At 38.0% G+C, this 23549-nt stretch overlaps 1 protein-coding gene across 1 annotated transcript; it reads left to right on the top strand.

The window, feature by feature from the left end:
- The first annotated feature begins 22670 nt into the window (after nt 1–22670).
- On the top strand, nt 22671–23108 carry LOC145121647 (uncharacterized). Its single transcript, XM_079057362.1, has one exon. The coding sequence runs from the start codon at nt 22671–22673 to the stop codon at nt 23106–23108; it is 438 nt and encodes a 145-aa protein (XP_078913488.1).
- Nucleotides 23109–23549: the final 441 nt, after the last annotated feature.

The raw sequence follows: 23549 nt of genomic DNA, 5'->3' as shown, positions 1-23549 counted from the left end.
TCTCGTTTCGTTTGTGTGTGTGATAGTGTTTCCGCTGCGTGTACCCTGTCTCAATTCCTAACAACTGGTATCAGAGCCTGGTTAGCAAGGTTTGGAGGGTACGATCGTTTTTTTTTATCACGCACGAGTGTACCTGATTTGTCTCTTGTTTGTCGTAATGGCTGAAGACAAGATTATAATCGAAAGGTTCAATGGTTCTGATTTTAGCTGGTGGAAAATGCAATTAGAAGCATTGCTATGTCAGAAAGACTTGGACATGGTACTCGGAGACAAACCGGAGAAAATGGAAAAAGCTTTTGAAGATGCGTGGAACTCAAAGGACAAGAAAGCCAAGGCGGTTATTACATTGTCAGTGACGAAGAGCGTTGCTTTCAACATCATGAATGAAACCACGGCGCGTGGTATGATGGAGGCTTTGTCAAATATGTATGAGAAACCATCGGCGGCTAACAAGGTGTTCTTGATGAAGGAGTTGTTCACTACAAGGATGAATGAGGAAGGCTCAGTTACGGTTCATATTAATAATCTAAATTCAATTCTGTCCAGATTATCATCTATGGGAATTAAATTTGATAATGAGACTCAAGCTTTGCTGCTACTAGCTTCTCTACCTGATAGCTGGTCCGGAATAGTTACCGTTGTTACGAGTTCCGTGGGGACCAGTGGTATGACTTTTGAAGGGGTTAGAGATTTGGTTCTAGGCGAGGATATCAGACGCAAGAATCAAGGTGGATCTTCCTCTTCTGATTTATTAAATGTCGGAAGAGGTAGAGGGAATAGCAGGAATAGTGGAAGCAGTGGGAGTCGGGGAAGAAGTTCATCTAGAACTAAGAAGAATGTGAAGTGCTGGAACTGCCAGGAGGTGGGACATGTTAAGAGTCAATGTCCAAAGAAAGAATTGAACATTACCGGTGCTGAGAGTGTGTCTGAGGATGGTGCATTGATACTCAGTATGGAAAGTTCTGTAGACTCTTGGGTCATGGATTCAGGGGCTTCGTTTCACGCCATGGACAACGGGGAAACGATGGTGAATCTAAAAGAAAGAGATTTTGGAAAGGTACGGTTAGCAAATGACGAGATGCTTCAAGTAACGGGCATGGGAGATATTGATTTGGTTACTTCATTGGGAACTACATGGAGCCTGAAGGATGTCAGGGTGATTCCGGAGCTGAAGAAGAAATTGATTTCTGTTGGTCAGCTGGATAAACAAGGACTGGAAGTAAGGTTTGGAAGTGGTAAATGGAGGGTGGTCAATGGTGATCTGGTGATTGCTCGTGGTATGAAGTGTGGGTCATTGTATATGGTTGAGGTACCTGATGAGGGAATTATGACCGTCCCTGTTAAGCAAGACAAAATCTGGTTCGCTAAATGTACGGCTAAGAGAGTTCATTTTGCAAACATGAATTCTGGAGCCAAAGAGATGTTAGCTGAACGAGTTCAAAAGTCTAAACCATTCAGGGGATTCTGTGACAGTGGGAGCACGAGACGTGTTCCTGGTACAGTTACAAAGAGCCGTTGGGTTTTGAAGACTAAGACTGAAAAATTCTCTCCTGTTGAATGTTTGCAAAGTTTGGAGAGTGTTAGTGGTCCTCGGTGTATCTCTGGATCTAGTGGAGTGTCCAAACCGGTTGAGACAGAGGATGAGTCGGTGGTGGGATTAGCCACGGCTGAGTTGGAGCTAGTGGGAGCTTCAACTGGCCCTTCTAGTAATTGATGATGAGGGGCGGCTGCAACTAGAGAAATCAGACTAAGTTTTAGCTTGTTCATTGGAACTGGAAGCCTAAAAGGACTTGGTTGTTTTTAAGATTACTGGAGTAATTAAGAGTTGGATGGCGGAGAAAGACTAATTTGTTCAAGCCTCCAAGTGGGAGATTGTTAAGATTTATGGAGTCTTGAACAAATTGACAAGTTCCTAAGAGTTCAAGGGCCATAAATGTAACTTGACAATTATTAAACAATTCAATTGTTTAATATTGAATGGACGTACATGTCGGCAAATCAATTGTTTATTATTGGACGCATTTTTTGCATGGTCGGTAATGGACGGCCGCAATATTATATTCACAATATGTGAATTGAAGGAAAATTTTGGACGGCAATTTGTGTAAACAAAAGAAAGTACGGCTCTCTCTCCTATATATATATGTGCGATGTAACCCTTTGTATGTGTGCATCAAATATAACTTGTAGAGTTATAAATTTTAATCTTATTGAGTTAATAAGAAAATCTAGTTGCAGCCCGTGGACGTAGGATTTACACCGAATCCGAACCACGTAAAATCCTTGTGTTCCTTTATTGCTTTATTTTCTCGTTTCGTTTGTGTGTGTGATAGTGTTTCCGCTGCGTGTACCCTGTCTCAATTCCTAACACAAAAATCATAAAAGAAACGACCGAGAAGATTGTCCAAATCCGGGAACGACTAAAAGCTTCAAGAGACAGACAAAAGAGTTATGCGGACAAAAGACGGAAGCCCTTGGAATTTCAGGTTGGAGACCGAGTACCGTTGAAGGTCTCACCCTGGAAGGGATTAATACATTTTGGAAAAACGTAGGAAACTAAATCCAAGGTATATCGGACCATTGCCAGGATCGGCCCGGTAACATGCAAGCTTCGATTACCGCAGGAACTAAATAACGCACATCATACCTTTCATGTGTCAAACTTAAAGAAGTGCTTATCCGATGAGACCCTCGTTGTCCCTCTGCACGAAATCGAAATCAACGAGAGTCACCACTTCGTAGAAGAACTGGTAGAAATAATGGATAGGGAAATAAAAAGAACAAAACAAAGTCGCATACCCATTGTGAAGGTTCGCTGGAATGCAAAGCGAGGACCTAAATACACCTAGGAACGCGAAGATCAGATGAAACAGAAATACCCGCATCTTTTTCCTAGTCCATAACTACTTATCCTAGACTAAAATTTCGGGACGAAATTCCCTCTAACGAGGGGATGATGTGACAACCCGATATTTCAAGTCAAAGTAATGACCTAAAAGTCAAAGATTTGTAATCTACTTCTGATATATTAAAAATAGCGTCAAAAATAAAATGTTCTAAATTCTCAATTGGGATACATAAAATGTTAGATATCGTGTCAAGGTTTCCAGAAATATAAAGAACACTCAAATTCGACGTTATAACGAAGTAGTTATGACCAATCAAAGATCCGCGACAAAACCAGTAAAACACTGTTAAACGTAAAAAGTGAAATTTCAATAAAAGACTTTTTAGCTTTAAGTATCTAAAAGAAAGTCGTAGATAATAACAAACCGTGAGCGTACATAAAAAATACATCCAAATCTGACTTCGTATGAGGAGGTTATGATTTTTCTAAGTTTTAGAACAGCAGTAGACAACTAAAAACTCGAAATAAAGATCAAACGATTTTTAGCCGACACAACCTAAAAGAGAATTGAAGATCTCGACAATAGTAGTACAACGGTAAAAACACAGACGAAAACGGACATCGGATGAGGAAGTTATGAATTTTTAACGGATTTATCCTGTCCCGGCCTATTAAAAATTATATAATTAAAAATAAAGTCAAAATGTGCCAATGAAGTCTAAACGGGAGTTGTAGAGTGTATTCTCACCTACGCCTGGCTAAAAAGAACGTCAAAAACGGAGCTCGTATGCGAAAGTTACGCATTTTAGAAGATTTGGGCACACACTTCGAGGCTTATCCGAAGGGTTACGCCCCGCGTACTTCGGAGTACGCCTAACGTACCCAATACAAGGCCTCGGATCGGCCACGTCGCCCCTATGCCCTCTACTCCCGTCCCATCCGAAGACCGGCGACCGATGACGTCATCGCTGACGTACGCCCCGCGTACGAGGGTACGCCCAACGTACGAGCTGCGGACGAGGTACGCCCCACGTACTTCGGAGTACGCCCAGCGTACGAGGCCAGGTTCTCCCCCTATAAATAAAATGCGAGGCTTCCGATTTTAAGTTGCTAATTCACCATTTTCTCTCCCACTTTTTCACTCTCGAGCCTCCCAAAACTATCCCGGCGCCCCGGTTCTGTATCCAAGTTCCGACGAAGGTCCGAAGCTCCGAGATTCCCGAAAAACTTACCACTTTCCGGTCGAAGTGCTGCCCGAGAAAAATCCCGTTTTCTTCAAATCACCACACTTTCCAGGTGAGTTCATACCCCTATATTTTCACGTCTTTTTTATGTTTTAGGGGGGAAATACAAGTGAAACACAAGAAAAACTTACGTTGAAATGCTTATAAGTTCAAATGTTTTACCTACATCTTATGTATAAATGTTAAATACATAAAATAACGTAACTACTAAAGTTAAAGACTACTTTTCATGCAAGGTTGGTAATACACCAAGGTTTTTCATCCTAACGGAACACCCTTTTTAAAACTATAATAGGTATAGTTACGAGATATTCATGATATTTTTACATACTATAAACAAAAGAGGAAATATTTATATTCACAAGGAAAATGGACTTTTCATACGTAAACCTGTGATACCAAATTTTGTGAGGTATCTGAATTCATCGAACCGTTCAGTTCGCAGATTAAGTCCTGTTTTATCAGCCATAATCTCTTGTAGGTAGAGCGTGATATTTGTGTATAGATCTATATGGGACTGACAATCCCACACCTAAACTGTTAGCTACAGTTAGACCGGCAGGTCTGGGGTGACAAACGTCATATCATTCCAACGTCTGACGAACGTTGTTACAGGCAGTCTGGGTCAATAGCACGGTTATAAAAACTCACATGGGGTATTAATACATCTCGGTTTACGGGGCTGTTAAACGCCTTAGTGATTATATATACTTATATAAATCTACTTATACTATTTCAAGTATGGAAAACACTTATGCATTCAGTCTTTGGAACCTTTTCAAACTACCACACATATATGGAAAATATTGGATTTTTCTAGGAACAAACTCGGTTATTTTATGCCAAAAAGGATTCTATTCTTAAACAAAAACGCTTATGAACTCACCAACTTAATTGTTGACACTTTTTCAAAACTACTTGTATTTCTCAGGGATTCAGTAATACAGGTAAATCATCAGCTTTTGGAGAAGAGATGTCAGTCTAAAAACTTATTAACTCATCATATTGTAATTTATTTTGAGACATGTATTGTATTCAACAATGTAACTTTTAAATTATATTTATGATGGTTGTGTTTACTTTCTTTACAAATATTCAATTGTTATGATACTACGTGAAGTCATCCACCCCCGAATGTTTCCGCCAATCTGGTTTGGGGGTGTGACAGTTGACGGTGTATTCCGCATTAGGGTTCAGAGTGAATTCAAAACCATATTTGGAAGATTTCACAACTGTCAACATTCCAATATCCTTGTATAATTATAGAAGTTCATTAGTCTCGATAGCGCCCATCGGCTCAAACTTCCACATCAATGAGAAGCCATTGCTAGATAGTCGGTCCTCTAGAGCAGAACATTTTACTGTTTCTAACGAGTACAAATTAGGGAATATTTTTTGAAAAGAAGTATCACCACACCTACTGTCTTTCCAGAACAGAATTTTGACACCAGAACCTGGAATAAGCTTAAATATCTAATTCACATCAATATTTAGGTTCAGGATGGAATTTACAGCGTTGGAGATATTGCACCAAACGCCATTTGTGGATTTCCTAGCAATATAAGAGGTTGGTTTATTGTGCAGATTGTGAATGCTATCAATAACCATCTTCCGCAAACTGTCTTTTTCATTCATCATCCCCCACCACCATTTGATTAGGAGAGCTGTATTTTGCGCAAATAAACAGGCGATTTGAACACCTCCGTCAGATATTGGTGTGATTGCTTTTGACCATTCCACCCAATGAATTTTCTTTTTGGGTTCACCATAGTTCCCCCAAAGAAATCTGTGTCTGATCATTTCAAGCTTGTCAATGATTCATTGAGGAGCTTTGAATAAAGACATGTAGTAGGTCGGAAGGGAACCAAGGATAGATTTCATGAGAGTGAGATGACCACCAAACGATAAAGATTTAGCTTTCCAAACTGATAGTTTGGAGCTAAATTTATCAAGAATCGGCTTCCAGTTCTTTTTCAATGCCATATTAGCTCCAACTGGGACGCCCAAATAATTGAAAGGGAAAGAACCCTCCAAGCAGCCAAGAATACGGGCAGTTGCGTATAATTCTGCATTAGAAACTCCAACTCCAAATATACGAGATTTGTAAAAGTTCACCTTTAGACCAGATGATATGTGAAAGCAAATAAGGATACGAGACAAATTTCTGATGCTGACACAATCCCATTCCCCAACGAAAATCGCGTCATCAACATAAAATAGATGCAGAATAGAAAGACCCCCTCTCAGTAGTTAGGCCTATAGAACCATTGATGATTCAAATTCAACGTTTCAAAAAAGGTATATATCCCAATAAATAGGTTTTCTCATTAACACCCCCCCAACACACACACACACACACACACACACACACACACACACATATATATATATATATATATATATATATATATATATATATATATATGAAAAGTAAATATACCTAAAAGGTATATTTTAGTCTAAGCCCATAACTATAATTTGTATATACTTGAATTGATAGTAGCACAGTCCTTTTGAGTTGCCCTCAAACCTGATAATTGAATATGATGACTTTTAGAGAGAGACGATTGATTTATTAATTTATTATTTGGATAATAAATTAATTAGAAATCAAAATAAATGATTTGTTAATGTATTATGAAATAATATATTAATTGGAAATGGTATTATTTAATTAATAATTAATCAGAAATTAATTGGAATTAATTTTGGGATTAATTGGATTAATAAAAGTAGGAGGACTAAAGGTAGACAATGTTCAATAGTTGAGCATTGAGGAATTCTAGAACCTCCTATAAGGGGGGGGGGGGCGAACTCTAGAAGCTTTCTAGGGTTTCCTTGGGCTCTAAGGGTACCTTGGACGTCTTAGGGAGGAAGCTAAGGGTTTAGGGTTATCTTGGAGATACCTTCTTATCCAACACCTTCCTAGACTTCTATATATCTCATAAGGGTTAAGAATTTCGTGAATGACTCTTCCTAGAGGATTAGGGCCGAAATTCTTCTTCTTCTCTTCTCTCTCTTCAAGCTCCTTGGTTGCTAGGGTTTGGGTGTGAACCATTAGAGATGCGACACTTGTGGCGCTTGCTTCCAAGAGTCTTTAAAGGAGGAATTCAAGATAGTTTGCTATAACAATCTTCAACGTAAGTTTCTTTGTCTTATAAATTAGTTTTTCATAGGAAAGTTTTGTAATATGATGATTCATAGTATATTGTTATATGTGAAAGACATAGATCCAACTAGGTTGCATGTGCCCTAATCAATTGAATTTGTAATTGTTTTCCGCTTAAGGCATTATAGATGTAACCCTAAAAACCCATCAATGGTATCAGAGCCTAGGGTTGTCTTTCTTGTATTTTCACACTGGTGAATAAAAAAAGAAACATGTTTTGGATCTGTCGGAGCTCACGACGCGAGCTTCTGATGCACACGACATGAGCTCAGTCTGGACATAATTTTATGCCTAATCTGCCTTAACAACTTTTATGTGATATTTACTTGCTATGTTTATCCCAAAATCCGATTTTGGTGTATCCATGATGATAAATTAAAATCCTAGAAGTTAGGAGATTAGCATTTGACTTGATTAATTGTTTTGTGATTAATATGATTGATTTTTTAAATGTTTAAATAATAAATCTAGATATTAACTGAACTTAATAGTTAATTTCAAATAATATTTGGTATTTTTGAAAAGTTTAAAATACATCCCTATGGATCTTATTATTAATTTAATTAAGTAATTAATTAAAAGACAACTAATAGATCCATAAAATGGTTTAAATTTAATTAAATTAAAAGTTTGATTTATTTAAAGATTAAACCCCTGCTATTTTAAAATGTTTTAAAATGCACCTTATACTATGTATATATAATTAAAAGTTTAATATATATTATATGTATAAGAATAGTCAGTCAAATCGCTAGTACGCCTTATTCACGAAACCATGCTATAAAGAGGGTATAAGGAAGCGGCCTATAAAATGGTCATTGAATGGTTGTCCACTCTCATCCACCGCTCTCATGTGTGGTGGAGGGTCGTTAGCCGAACGAGTTTGATAGGACAAGTTAAATCTCATTAAAAGTATAATGACATAAAGTAACTAAACTATTTTCTAAAATCACACTCTTAGTTACTTTAGGAAAAATGTGAATTTGTATGCTAATCCATGAAATTGCACATTACACTTTATAACTTGTTAGTGGAGCGTGTGTGGTTAACCGGCACAACAATGAGGGACTAATAAAGGGTGGTAATGGGTGTATCGAAAATTATTGTTGATTAATGGAGCGTGTGTGGCTAACCGGCACATTAAAACGAGATGATAAATGACATCGAAAGTACTAGGCTAATTTGCATGGTTATTCATATCTCGTTTGTGATCCTCGGCATCCCGGTCATAAAAGTGAGAGCATAATCTGAGATTAAACATGCCATTGATTAAATTCAATGAATCTCAAAAGATCTAGGCGTTTCATAAGATTGAAATTGGTAAAAGCCTTACCTACCTAAAATAGATTCGAATTTGATTACGACATCCTTCTTCAAAGTTCGAATCGAAAATATGGATCCTAGCCTTAATTTAAAACTTATGGGTTAATAATTAAGGATTAAAAATCAACTAACTTGAGTTCTCTTTTCTCCCTTTATATATGTCAAGTCAAGACAACAATGGTCTTCCTAATTCTTTTATAAATGGTTTTCCTCTACCATATGAAGATGATCTTCCACATTCTGATCAAAGTGAAAGTATGTTGCCTTCTTCAAGAAATGGTGGAAATGGATATCATGCTTCTCCAACTCTTCCTCCTCCTCCTCCAATGACTCTCCCCACGTCATGATTCCCTCGAGTAGAAAGATACGAAATTACTCAAGTCCTATTGACATGTAAACATGAGGATGGAAATTCTGTGTGTACGCATGTTCTGAAAATGAAATCGTACATTGAAAAATTTGATAGATTGGGTGTCATTTTCCTAAGGTAGAAAGCCATTGATTTGGTTCTACTTTCGCTTCCTAAGTCATATAGTAAGTTCACTGAGGACCTTTATATGAGTGACCGCGACGTGACCCCAGTTGATCTGACACATATGTTGATTGTTGCTGAAGCAGAAATGCTTAAGAGCACAAGTGAAGCAAAAGTATTTAAAGGATCTTATTCCAAAATTTCCATGGACATTGACAATGGTGTTCCAGAAAAGATTTCTCTTCCCAATGGAAAGGGATCGGCCAAGGTTGAACTGTTTGATCGTATGGTAAAAAGAAAGGCTAGTTCTGATATCGTTCAATGTGCTAACCCTAAAAGGTCCATATGTTTCTATTGCTAATTGAAGGGACATTGGTTATTAAGCTGCCCAGACTACCTGAAAGATCTCAGAGATGGTAAAGTCAAGTCGTGTGACTCTACTTCAGGTACATCCATTATATAACTCTATTATCTTAACAAGTTTATATTCATAGATTCTTAATACATGATGTGATGATCATATTTTAATGGTATTGAAGGATCTAAGAGAAAGAAGGAAGCTTAAGAAGAGTGAACTGAATCTGATCGTGAGATATGGATTTCGGTCACATGGTTCGATGATTAGATTTTGGAAGCTACTACTTAGGATTTATGATAATTTAATAGATTGCTTAGGAAATTTCTAGAAGCATTGTTTTCATTTATGCATTGTAAGGACAAGTTCCAATTTTTTGTGTATTATCAATAAAAGTGAAATTTTGGTTTATATAGTTGGATTAATTTATATTTCCTTGCAATGGTGTCTATGAGAGTGTTGGTTACATTTCTATTATTAGTAATATTAATTGTGGATTTGATTCTTATTATTTCACATGTGGTAAATGTCATAATTGACTAAGTGATAAAGAATTCTCATCACCCAAGTTCCAATTGGATAGAAAATTGGAGTCATACAATTCAAATTGTATGATGTATGACAATCTTGATCTTTGGGAGATTATGACTAATTCATTGATCATATGTTTTATGTGATTCAAAGTGAAGGACTAATGAATCTAGTCCATTGATATGAACGACTCATATCTGCCACAAAGGATGAAAATTCTATTCGTCATGATTTACTGATGATTCAGTAAAAATGGTTGTGTTTATAAGATTAAACATAATTCTGATACTTTGAAAGGTTTCAAAGAGTGGCAGAACGAATAAGAAGAATTTGTTAGGTAGAAAGATAAAGGTTTCTCCAATCTGAAAGTAAAGTAGAACACTTTAGTATCGTGTTTTGTGATCATCTTAATGATTGTGGAACTATGTCTGAATTGATCCTTGAAGAACATCCTAGTGCATTTGATTGACTAAGAAGAGGAATCGAATATTGTTGAGATGGTTCAATCAAGAGATGGGCCATACTTTGTTTCTAATCAAGTATTAAAGCCATGCTCTAGTTACTACACATCGTATCTTGAAAACTTGTTTTATACTAAGTAGGTTTATAAAACCTCATGAAATGTGGAGTAATAATGTTTTCTTACTCTAGCACATTTGTAATTGGAAGTTGTGATGTTTTGGTTAAAACAAAAGATGAACTAAGACTAATTCCATGAAGTTTTGCTTGTCAAGAATCCACACTAACTTTTGAATATTTGTTTTTGCTCATCAAGAAATGTTCCTTGAGATAGAAACTTATATGTCAAGAAGTTAGTGGGAGTATCAATGATCTTGAAGAGTTTCAGGATTCGATCAAGAATAAAACTTTTAGTTATCACTAGCACACGACCTAAGGTTGATAACCTATCATGTTAAGTTGACACATTCTTGTTTCTGTGCACCTTCAAGTTGGGTTGGCAATGCTTATGAGTTCTATGGTTCTCATTTGACTGCAAAAAGCAGAGCACGTTGGTCGGTGAAAGTACATTGATCAATATGGGTGAACTGCTTAACAACATGGAAGCACTGGTAGGCCCTTGTGCTACCAGATGACAAGAAATTAAGAATAAGAAAAGTTCAGTCCATGAAACCTAAATTTGAATTTGTTTTTTCATAAACCTCGTCTTATGATTGTAGGTTGGAAATGATAGATTCACATGGATGGGAACATGTACACCATAAAATCTAGGTGGCAAAAAGTTTCGCTTTAATTCATGAGACTGATTATAAGGAAACACTTTCACTAGTAGATTTTAAATACCTAATAAATATCATTATGGTTAGTATTTGTGTTAATTGCATTCTCAAATTTGCAATATGATTATGACATCCCTTTTCATAGTTCGAATTGTGAAAGATGACAATGAATTGTTTGAACTTTCAGGACATGTGGTTATAAGTTCTAAAAGGGTTTGAACACACACACATACGCTATCTAATGAAAGGTGTATAAGCTTGAGAAGTCTAGTTGAAGACTTGTCGAAGCATTACGTATCATAAATCTGCACTTTAGTAAGAAAGTCAATAGTATTGATTTGTAGAAGTCCAATTGATTTTTTGGTACACGTCAAAGCTAGTGGGAGCATAATTGTTATGCAAATGGTAGCATAAGTGTTATGTTAGTAGGAGCATAATTTTTATGCTAAGTGTTGCAAGTTGGCAATACTATTTGTAGGAAACAAAGTCTAAAAATTTGCAAGTTGCAAAGTTTAGAAATTGTTTCGCTACAGTAAGGCATAAAGGAGAGGACACTCATACTTTGTTTCAAATCTAAAAGTTTAGATTGAAGGGTTTAAAAGAACTTAGTCTTGGACATATATGAATATCATGTTTAAATGGTTCAACATAGGAAATTCGATTTATGGAAGTATTATAGCAAGAGATACAAGGTATCTATGTAAAAAATTATGAATCGAGTCTCATATTCTTCGGATATAGGATTGATTATATGCTATAATATTCACTTGTTATGATTTTTCCAAATGCCTAGGGAATTAGAGGGAAAAAGGACTAGAACTTGGTGTGACTAAAGTTTTTGTACAACTGTGTGACATCCCGAAATTTAGGGCATAGGTTTCAAACGACTAAATTACAGTAAACTTGTTTGAAATTTAACTCGTTCAGTTTTAGTGCATATAATGAAATATAAATGAGTTCAATTCAATTATTATATAATATTAGATGATATTTTTACGCCCAAACGTGTAAACTGGTAACCAAATCAAACTGCTCAACTGCAGCGCTGATTAAGGCGTCTGAAAAACTGAAATTTTGCATTAATCAGTTTTTAGAAAAACAAACATTAAAATATGATACTACATGTTCCCCTGTTTCCAAAAATATAAAGAACATCCAAAACGGAGTTCGTATGCAAAAGATACGACAGTTTTAAGAAAACAAACAGTAAAACACGGTTTTTCTTTAATCGCGTAAAACCGAATCGATCCGTTGAAGTACTTATGCTTTGCTGACGGGATTTCCGAGAGAGTTTTTGGACTCAGGTTATAGTCTATTATTTAATTTCATACTCGAAATAATTTATACGAAAATATTTACAAAAGTCGCGAAAACGGACAACGCGAGCCGTTAAGACGCGAAACTTCAAACACAATTTCCCGGAGATCCGTAACTCCAAAAATTAATCCGTTTGATGTTCAGGAATCCTTGAATTAAAATCTATCCAACGATATTCTCGAAAAAATTCTCGATACACGGATCCCCACACACCCGGTTTTGTGGGTTTTTGGGCAATTAATGGAGGAATAACCGATCTGGGGCCAACATGTGACTTAAGAAGCCCAAAAATCTGATATTTCCCTCCCTTGTATCATTTCATGTGACTATATCTTCTCCCCCTCTTCTTTGTGTGCAAGTTTCACCAAGAGAGTACAAGATGAGTTGGAGGTATGGTTCACTTGTGTTGTGTGTGGGAACTTCAACTATAAAAGGAAGCTCACACCACCTCCGTTTTCATACAACAACTCCAGCTCTCTCTCAAATCTCTCTCTCCCCCCTCCATATCTCTCTAGCCTAATCACCACCATACACCACTACTAAACCACCCTAAATCACCCATTTACCCTCCTACCATCATCAATCGGCCCACCACCCACCAGCCCATGTCTTCTCTTCCCTCCCTCGACATACAAAACAAATAGAAACGATGAAGGAAGCAACAAAGAGTGCTGCCCACACAACTCTGCCACCTTGAAAGACCACCAGTTGCTGCCCATTGACACCCACTTCCGCTCCCATCAAGGATCACCGCCACCACCCGTTGTGAAATGCAATGTTGCTGGGAAACCTTCTCCCACTCTCCCCTCACTCCCTTCCATTGTGTGGCTTGTTAGCCTAATAAGATTTTGGGCTTTATTTTGTATTGGATTTTATGATTGGGCCTTTTCGCTAGGAAACCCTAATTAGCTTGTCTATATATTATGTCTTTCCTTTTCATTGTATTTGCACTTCTCTTTGATAATAATATGAAACCCTAGCCGTTATATGTATTTCACTTGTTAGTTTACATGGTATCAGAGCTCGGTTGATTATCTGTAGTTTTTCGTTTTTTTAGGGGCGAGTACTATTCATCGTCACTGTTCATCGATTACTGTTCATTGGCGATACTGTTCATGGATTAATGTTCATCGCGATTACTGTTCATCGGAGTTACTGTTCATCGATAATGTTCACGGGTACTGTTCAACACGACTACTGTTCACGGGTACTGTTCATCGCACTATTCATCGGTACTGTTCACATGCACTGTTCATTGCCACCATTTGCAATTTTGGGGTATGCCTTTTTTGCTCGTTTCTGTATTTGGTTTGGTTTGATTTGTTCGTTTGTCAGTTTTGAGGGTTTTGTTTTCATCTAGCTTTGTTGATTTCGAGATCTTGATCGTTTTTTGCTGCTACTCGTATTTACTATTTGACTGATATTGAAATATGGCCCCAAGAGATGATTCTCTTCAGTCCATTAGTATTCAACTTGATGGAAAGAACTATGCCTATTGGAGTTATGTTATGAAAAATTTCTTGCGGGGCAAGACTATGTGGGGGATTGTTGCTGGTGACAAGAAGAAACCAACAGACGAGAAGGCCGCTAATTATGCAACCTTACTGGATTCATGGGAGACTGATAACTCCAAGATCATTACTTGGATTAATAATTCTGTCATCCAGTCTATTGGTACTCAGTTGGAGAAGTATGACACGTCAAAGGAGGTTTGGGATCACTTGGCTAGGTTGTATACTCAGTCTAACTTTGCAAAGCAGTATCAGTTAGAGTTTGATATTCGAGCCCTCCAACAGAACAATCTCAGTGTTCAGGAATTTTATGTAGCTATGTATGATTTGTGGGATCAGTTAGCTCTTACAGAACCTGATGTGTTGAAGGCTTTTAAGCCTTATATTGATAGAAGGGAAGAGCAACGTTTGGTTCAGTTCTTGATGGCATTACGTTCAAATTTTGAAGGTCTGCGTGGATCAATCTTGCATCGTACACCTCTTCCCACTGTTGATTCGGTTGTTCATGAGTTGATTGCTGAAGAAACTCGTATCAAGTCCCATGCTGACAAAGCTCCCAAGACAGCCACTCCTGCTGTCTTTGCTGTTTCACAACGACCCCAATCTTCAAACCAAAATCGTCCCATAGTTGCATTTGATGAGTGTGCTTTCTGTAAAAAGAAGAACCATTGGAAGGCAAATTGTCCTTTGCTGACAAGCAAGGGAAATCAGCAGCAACAACAAACAAGATCTCCAGCACACTCTCAGTCTTCACAGCAGAACAAGTCTTCTGGACAGTCACGTCCCTCTTTTTCATCTTTTAGGCCACCACAGTACGCTGCTGCTACACCTTCAGTTGAGAATGAAACAGATTTCACACCACCATCAGCCTTGGATCCACAGATTGTTAAGCAGTTCAGACAGTTCTTAGCTACCAATCCAACTGCCATGTCAGCTTCCATGTCTCATTCAGGTCTGTCTTCATCCAACATGTCAGGTATTCCTTCATCCTTGTGGATATTGGATTCTTGTGCATCTCATCACATGTCACCACATTTTTCATCTTTTGCTTCATTATCTTCTCGTACACCTGTCTCTGTTATGTCTGCTAGTGCTACACCCATGTCAGTAGAGGGTGTTGGTTCTATTGTCACTCCTTATATATCTTTAACAGATGTGTATTACATTCCTACACTTGCTTTGAATCTTGCATCGGTCAGTCAGTTGTGTAAATCTGGTTGTTGGGTCTTCTTTTCTGATTCATTCTGCTGTGTACAAGACATTCGGTCTCGGAGGGTGATTGGGATAGGCCGTAGACTTGGGGAGCTTTATGTCTTGGAGCAGGTACATGTTACTGATGTTGCTGCATCTAGTGTCGATTTGTCGTCTTTTCGTTTAAACCCTTCATCGTCTCCTTTTTATCTTTGGAATTCTCGTTTGGGACATGTTTCAGCGTCTCGTTTACAGTTTTTGGTTTCCACTGGTGTGTTAGGCTCTTTGAAATTTGATGATGTTTCTGATTGTTGTGGTTGTAAACTGGGAAAATTTTCTGCTTTACCGTTTAATAAAAGTGTCACTCGTTCTGTTGCTCCCTTTGATATTGTGCATTCTGATGTGTGGGGTCCCTCTCCGATAACCTCCAAGTCAGGAGCTAACTATTATGTTTCATTCATTAATGATTACACTCGTTATACATGGGTTTATTTTATGAAGCGCAGGTCTGACTTTTTCACCATATATAGTGAATTCAGAGCTCTTGTCAAGACTCAACACTCTGCTATCATAAAATGTTTTCGGTGTGATCTGGGAGGAGAATTTACCTCCAATGATTTTAAACATTTATTGGCATCTGATGACACTATACATCAATCATCTTTTACAGACACTCCTCAGCAGAATGGTGTTGCAGAAAGAAAACATCGACATCTCCTAGAAACTGCTAGATCCTTACTACTCTCTGCTCAAGTTCCCAATATGCTTTGGGGAGAAGCTGTTCATACCGCTACTTATGTTATTAATCGCATTCCTACTGCGTACACTTCGGGGAAGTCTCCTTATGAAATGTTGTTTGGACAACTCCCAGATTATTCTTCATTACGAGTGTTTGGGTGTACATGTTTTGTCTTGAAGCCTCATGTAGAAAGAGATAAGTTGTCTTCAAAATCAGCTCTTTGTGTTTTTCTGGGATATGGTATTGGTCAGAAAGGTTATCGGTGCTATGATCCTTCAAATCAGAAACTGTATGTATCTCGCAATGTCACCTTTTTGGAGCATATTCCATTCTATAGCATTCCTGTTCAGTCACATGATGCAACCCGAGAGGATCTTCGTACTATTGATCTGTTTAGCATTGACATTGATGATCCACCACATGTCACTGATCCACCACTTGCTGTTGATCCACCACATGTGGCTGATCCAGCACCTATCGTTGATCCTCTGCCTGCAAATCATCAAGAACCCCCTCCATCGAGACCTTATCGTAATAAGAACTCCACAAAGCTTCTTGAATTTGTCTATTCCTCTTACTCACCGTCTTTTGCCTCTTTATTGCTAATGTACATTGTCTCTCTGAGCCAACATCCTATAAAGAGGCCATTTCTGATCCCCTTTGGCAGACCGCTATGGCTGAGGAACTTGCAGCTCTTTATCAGACTCATACATGGGATCTGGTTCCGCTTCCACCTGGAAAACACACGATTGGTTGTCGTTGGGTTTATAAAATCAAAACAAAGTCTGATGGATCCGTTGAGCGTTATAAAGCCATACTTGTTGCGAAAGGGTACGCGCAAAAGTATGGTATGGATTATGAGGAGACGTTTGCTCCTGTTGCAAAAATGACGACTGTTCGCACCTTGATTGCAGTTTCTTCCATTCGCCAATGGAAGATTTATCAAATGAATGTCAAGAATGCTTTCTTGAATGGTGATCTTCATGAAGAAGTATACATGTCTCTTCCCCCTGGTATTGCTCACCGACCAGGTGAAGTTTGTCGACTTCGGAAGGCTCTATATGGCCTCAAACAAGCCCAGCGTGCTTGGTTTGAGAAATTTTCTACGGTGATTACTTCTCTTGGTTTTCAACCAAGTAACCATGATTCGGCTCTATTTATTTGATGTACGAATGCAGGTCGGATTATTCTTTCCTTATATGTTGATGACATGATTATTACTGGTGATGATCATGATGGTATAGAGTCTTTAAAGCGTGATTTGGCTCACCGTTTTGCTATGAAAGACTTGGGATTACTTCGTTATTTATTGGGGATTGAAGTTGCTCAATCTCCAAAGGGTTATCTTTTATCTCAAACGAAGTATATTTCAGATTTGTTTGAACGTGCACGACTCACGGATGGTGTCCTATTATCAGATTCAAGTCTTTATCGTACCATTGTTGGGAGTTTGGTTTACCTGACTGTCACTAGACCGGATATTGCTCATGCAGTTCATGTGGTTAGCCAGTTTGTCACTGCTCCTACTACTGTTTATTGGGGAGCTGTTCTTCGTATTTTGATATATTTACGTGGTACTCAGTTCCGCACTCTTATGTTTCCTTCTTCATCCTCTCTTGATTTGCGTACCTATAGTGATGCAAATTGGGATAGTGATATTTATGATCGTAAGTCCACTACTGGGTATTGTGTTTTTCTTGGAGATTCATTGATATCATGGAAAAGCAAGAAACAAGATGTTGTTTCTCGATCTTCTACAGAATCTGAGTATCGAGACATGGCTATCGCCACTTGTGAGATTGTTTGGTTGAGATGGCTTCTTGCAGATATGGGCGTTCACATCTCTCAGCCTACCCCTTTGTATTGTGATAACGAGAGTGCGATAATGATTGCCAAGAATTCAGTGTTTCATGAGCGCACAAAGCACATTGAGATTGACTGTCATTTCACACGTCATCATCTCCAAAAGGGCACTATCTCCCTTCCTTATGTTCCTTCCTCTTTGCAGATTGCTGATATTCTTACGAAGCCGTTGACTGCTCCTCATTTCCATTTTCTGTCTGACAAACTCTCAATGCTTATTACTGTTGCATTGTGAGTTTGAAGGGGGATGTTAGCCTAATAAGATTTTGGGCTTTATTTTGTATTGGGTTTTATGATTGGGCCTTTCGCTAGGAAACCCTAATTAGCTTGTTTATATATTATGTCTTTCCTTTTCATTGTATTTGCACTTCTCTTTGATAATAATATGAAACCCTAGCCGTTATATGTATTTCACTTGTTAGTTTACATGGCTGTCAAAGAATCAAAGAGGAAATGAAGCAGTAAGCTCTGTCACCTGCATTCACCGAACGTCCAACTGCCACCCTCCCTCACCATCGGTCACCACCACCTCTGGCCTCCATTACTCCACCAGTAAGCATCTCCACCCTCTTAAATTCGATTTCAAATTCTCCATGCATCATTGACTGATCATCGAGCTAGTATACGACTTTTGTTTCTTTTTTCTTACCTGTGTCGAGTGAGGAAGAAACACAGGAGGCATCTCCTGTGTAATTCAAACTTATATAACATTTTAATGAATTCAGCCCCTCAACTTTGAATTTGCCCAGCAATAGTCCCCCCCTCACGAAAATTATTTCAAATTTAAGTTTTAAACAATGAAAGTTTAATCAAAATGTTTAAAACTTACCCTAAGCTGGAAAAATACTTTCAAAACAAATCCTATTTTAATACAAAAATAAATAAATAATTTTATAAATATTAATTTATTAAATAATATTTAGAATAAATAAATTCTTTTTGAAGTTATTAATTAAATCTCAATTAAAATTTTAGGTTTATTTAAAGTATTTTGGGAAAATAATAAACTAAATTTTTAATTTTTAAAATAAAATTTATTTAAAATGGTTATTTAAATAAATTTTGGAATAATAAAAACTTGGAAAAATTAATAAATCATTATACTTAGGCAAAATGCCAAATCACGACCACATATTAATATATATTGAAATTTTTAGGAAATCGAATTAATCCCGGAGATCACAACCTCTCGACAATACTTCCCGACTTTCAGAACTACTCGTTAACCACTCGATAAGGTGAGAGTTACGGCCCCTCTTTTATATATTCGTTTTGGGGGAGAATACATATGCTAAATAGTATTTATGATAAAAAATACATAAGTCTGATATGATATGCATGCTACAAGTCTAAAGTATTTCAAAGTTTCAAAGACTACTACACATGAATACTTTTATGCATAAGGCTTTACACACATATACAAGTTCGTTACGTTGAAATACATTTCTCTATAAAAGCGAGTAATTTATACTTTTATAAATACGTCGACCATACTCGACTTTTATGAATGTTATACTATGAAATTCATTATGTCTGGTACTTAATTATAATTAAGTTAGGGCTGAGGGTTATTCACAAACTTTTAGTTAATGGCTTTTAGTGAGACGATACTTTATTCATTAGCTGAGTCTAAACACTTAGCCTACCCCACACTACTATAATTGTTAATATTTGGAGCAAGGTACATATGTATAGATCTATATGGGGTCGACAACCCCACCTGCGGTTGCTAGCTACAACCTTCGACTGATCAATCGTAGCAGGTGATATGTGTCTACGATCATTACTACAACGTCCAATGAAGCATTGTTGGGATGGGTACTTTTCGTCAATAGCTCGATTATAGGATTCACTATAAGCATTAACAGGAATATATATATATATATATATATATATATATATATATATATATATATCTCACTACAGCCATATGTTTGGTTGCTTTCAAAACTATTTTTAAGTATGGAAATTACTTATACAAAGGATACATTTTTACTTTCAAGGAATTATTGCAAGTACATTACAAAGCATGGATTTACTTATACAAAAATTAATTTTGGGCTTATAAAGACCCATTGCAAACACTTTTTTTTACTATTGTTATGCAAAGAAAATACTTTTGGACTTCATAAAAGCATCATTACTGCGGCTAACAGATAACATGTGACTCTCACCAACCTCGTGTTGACTTTCAAAATACATGTATTCTCAGGAAATCAGTGAAATTTCGGGCACACTTAGACGTTCGAAAACATGGCTTGCAAGTACTTTAATTTTCTACTTTTGTACTGTTATGCCTAACTGTTAACGCAAACTCATGCTCGTATTATTATGATTATCTGTAAGAACCTTGTATGAAAAAATATTATAATGCAAATATTGCTTTGTTTATTGTTGTACTTGTGCTGCATATTCAATTTATCTGTGATCCATGAACTTAGTCACACATCCTGGCGTGTTCCGCCGCCTCGGCCGGGGGTGTGACAGATTGGTATCAAAACTAAATTGGCTATAGAGAACTCGTATCCTCGAAAGAGGAATACAACTATAGCAACTAGTTTCTAATAAAAGTATCATTAATAATAAAAAAATACTTCTCGACTACTTACGGTACAAGGAATCTGGTTTGAAGGGCCGCATAGGGTTGTTGGATTTCAGAACAGCTTAAAAGCCAAAATTGTCCTGCCCTCCGGTGTTTCATGTATGGCCCCTATCTGTGCTCGGTAGTTGGGAACTACAAAACAAAATTTAATAATACTAAAAACCCCACCAACCATAATATATGAGAGTTTATATATACGCTGACCTGTGATGAGAACACTTAATAGAAATTCTAAACATCCGTTCAACTAAAACTACCAACTCAACCCTTGAGGTCAGACGCCTCAATTAAAGGTTAGTATCGTACATAAGCCATAACATAAATAAACCTGTAACGCGCGCCTATGTTATTTATGGTCGGGCCGGTGCACAACCAACCTTGAGCACGGAGTTTGACAGACTACAACGGTTGAGAGTTTTAGAGATTGAAGAATGTTCTCCAGATTCGCTGCAGCAACCTAGTACCTTAGAATCCATATATACATTTTAAAACACTAATACATTTCAAAATCATTAGCAATTAAGATCCCCTTCCATCATTCGAAAATCTAGAGGATTTCTGAACCAATCACCTTTCCTCTGTCATTTGAAAATCGGTAGGATTTCAGGAATCAATCTCACTCTATGACTTGGAAATCTATGGGATTATAGGAATAAATTATACTAATACCCTATCATGCAATACAATTCTTAAATGCTTATTATAACTACATGGCGTAAAATAATCAAATTACTTATTTAACATATTAGGACAATGCCTCGCCGAAAAGAACCATGAGTTCGTCCACCACCGATTCCCCGAACTAAGAGGGGAGGTGTTCCAGAAATAACTCAAACAACGGAAGGAACTCTAGACCCTGAAGAAGCCCCAAGCATGACAAATATCAATCCAACTTTCCAGATGGATCCCACTATGATGCAAAATATTCTTGCATAATGGATTGCTACAGCCTTGGCGACATATGAGGCTGCTCGAAACGGGAATACTGGAAATAGTGAAAGTGATACCCCTGTAGTTACCCAAAACAATCCCAAGCACTGATCCTACAAAGAATTCATGGGTTGTAAACCTCGATGATTCTACGGCACTGAAGGAGCTGTTGGTCTGTCCATTGGATAGAAAAGATTGAGGTTGTCTTTCACATTAGCTCTTGTCCAGATGACTGTAGGGTTAAGTATGCTACCTGCACACTGATGGATTTCGCCTTAACTTGGTGGAACAACCATGCCAAGTCCATTGGAATTGATGAAGCCTATGTCATGGGAAGGGAACAGCTGAAACAGATGATGACCAAGGAGTATTACCCACGACAGGAGATTCAGGCACTAGCACAAGAGGTCTGGAATATAACCATGCAAGGATCAGAGGTAGCTGCTTACACCTCCCGATTCGAAGATCTTGCAACTCTTTCTCCTGGAATGGTGCCCTCAAAAGAAAAGAAGACGAAGAGATACATTTGGGGACTAGCATCGCCAGTCAAAGGTCTGGTTACTGCATCCAGACCCTCCACTTTTGACAGCGCCAAACAACTGGCCTATGAGTTGACTGGGCAATGCATCTGACGGGGTACCATGACCCCATCGAAGGAGAAGGATAGAGTTGGGAGTACTAAAAGGAAGTTACAAGGAAATACGAAGGGGAACTTCAAGCATCACAAGCCAAATCCAGAACCTGCAACAGTATATGTTGCAGTCTCAAACGCTCCCACTTCGACAAAGCCCTACGCTGGAACCCTACCTCGCTGCCCTAAGTGCAACTATCATAATGTTGGAAACTGCATGATCTGTAGCAACTGCAAATTAAGAGGTCAGACCGCCAAGTTTTGCAGAAAGACCCCAGACAACACAGTCTCAGCTACTACTACAGGAGGAAGTCGAACCTGCTTCGAGTGCAACCAACCAGGACATTTCAGGAAAGACTGTCCTAAGCTGAAGAATCAAGGTGGTCAAGGAAGGGAATTTGTGATAGGTGTGGGAGACGCACGCCAGGAACCAACTGTGGTTGTTGGTACGTTTCCTATCGACAATATTTATGCTTCCGTATTATTTGACACTGGTGTCGATAAGAGCTTTATTTCCTACAAGTTTAGAAAAATGATAAATCATGAATCATGCAAACTTAATGATGCTTACACTATAGAAGTAGAAAATGGTCAAATAGAAAGCACCTTATAAATACTCACCAACTGTCTTCTCACCTTGAATAATCACGTGTTCCCTGTCGACTTAATGCCCATGACCATTAGAAGTTTCGATGTGATCATCAGAATGGCTTGGTTATCAACCCATCAAGTGGAGACTCAATGTTACGACAAGGATGTGCGATTACCTTTACCAAATGATGAAGCCCTTGTGATTTACGGAGATAAGGTAGGGAAGAACCTAAGAATCATCACTTGCATGAAGGCAAGGAAGCATTTGAAGAAGAAATGCTACGCTTTCTTGGCCCACGTAATGGATACGCAAGACAAGGGTAAGGAAATCAAAGACATACCGCAAGTGTGTGACTACCCGAATGTATTTCCAGAAGACCTACCCGGAGTACCTCCCGTAAGACAGGTTGAGTTTCGAATCGACCTTATCTCGGGTTCAGCACCAGTGGCGCGATCTCCTTATCGTCTGGCTCCATCGGAAATGCAAGAACTATCCAACCAACTTCAAGAACTTCTCGACAAAGGCTTTATCTGGCCAAGCTTCTCTCCATAGGGACCCCCGATATTGTTTGTCAAAAAGAAGGATGGATCGTTCAGGATGTGCATCGACTATCGAGAGTTGAACAAGCTCACTATCAAGAACCGGTGTCCACTCCCGAGGATCAATGACATGTTCGACCAATTGCAAGGATCCTGCTACTACTCAAAGATCGACCTACGATATGGCTATCATCAACTTAGAGTTCAAGAAAAATATATTCCAAAGATGACATTCCGAACTAGATACAGTCACTACGAGTTTCTAGTTATGCCATTTGGACTGACCAATGCACCAGCCGTATTCACAGACCTTATGAATCGGGGGTGTAAACCTTACTTGGATAAATTCGTGATTGTCTTCGTCGACGACATATTGATATACTCACGAACCAAGGAAGAACATGGCCAACACTTGCGTTTAATTCTGGAAATATTAAGAAAAGAGAAAATTTAT

The sequence above is a fragment of the Lactuca virosa genome, chromosome 6 (assembly GCF_052849685.1).
Source record: "Lactuca virosa cultivar CGN04683 chromosome 6, Lactuca_virosa_CGN04683_v6, whole genome shotgun sequence".
Taxonomy (NCBI): domain Eukaryota; kingdom Viridiplantae; phylum Streptophyta; class Magnoliopsida; order Asterales; family Asteraceae; genus Lactuca; species Lactuca virosa.
The sequence above is the reverse complement of the archived record's forward strand: the minus strand, read 5'-3'. Positions and strand labels throughout refer to the sequence as shown.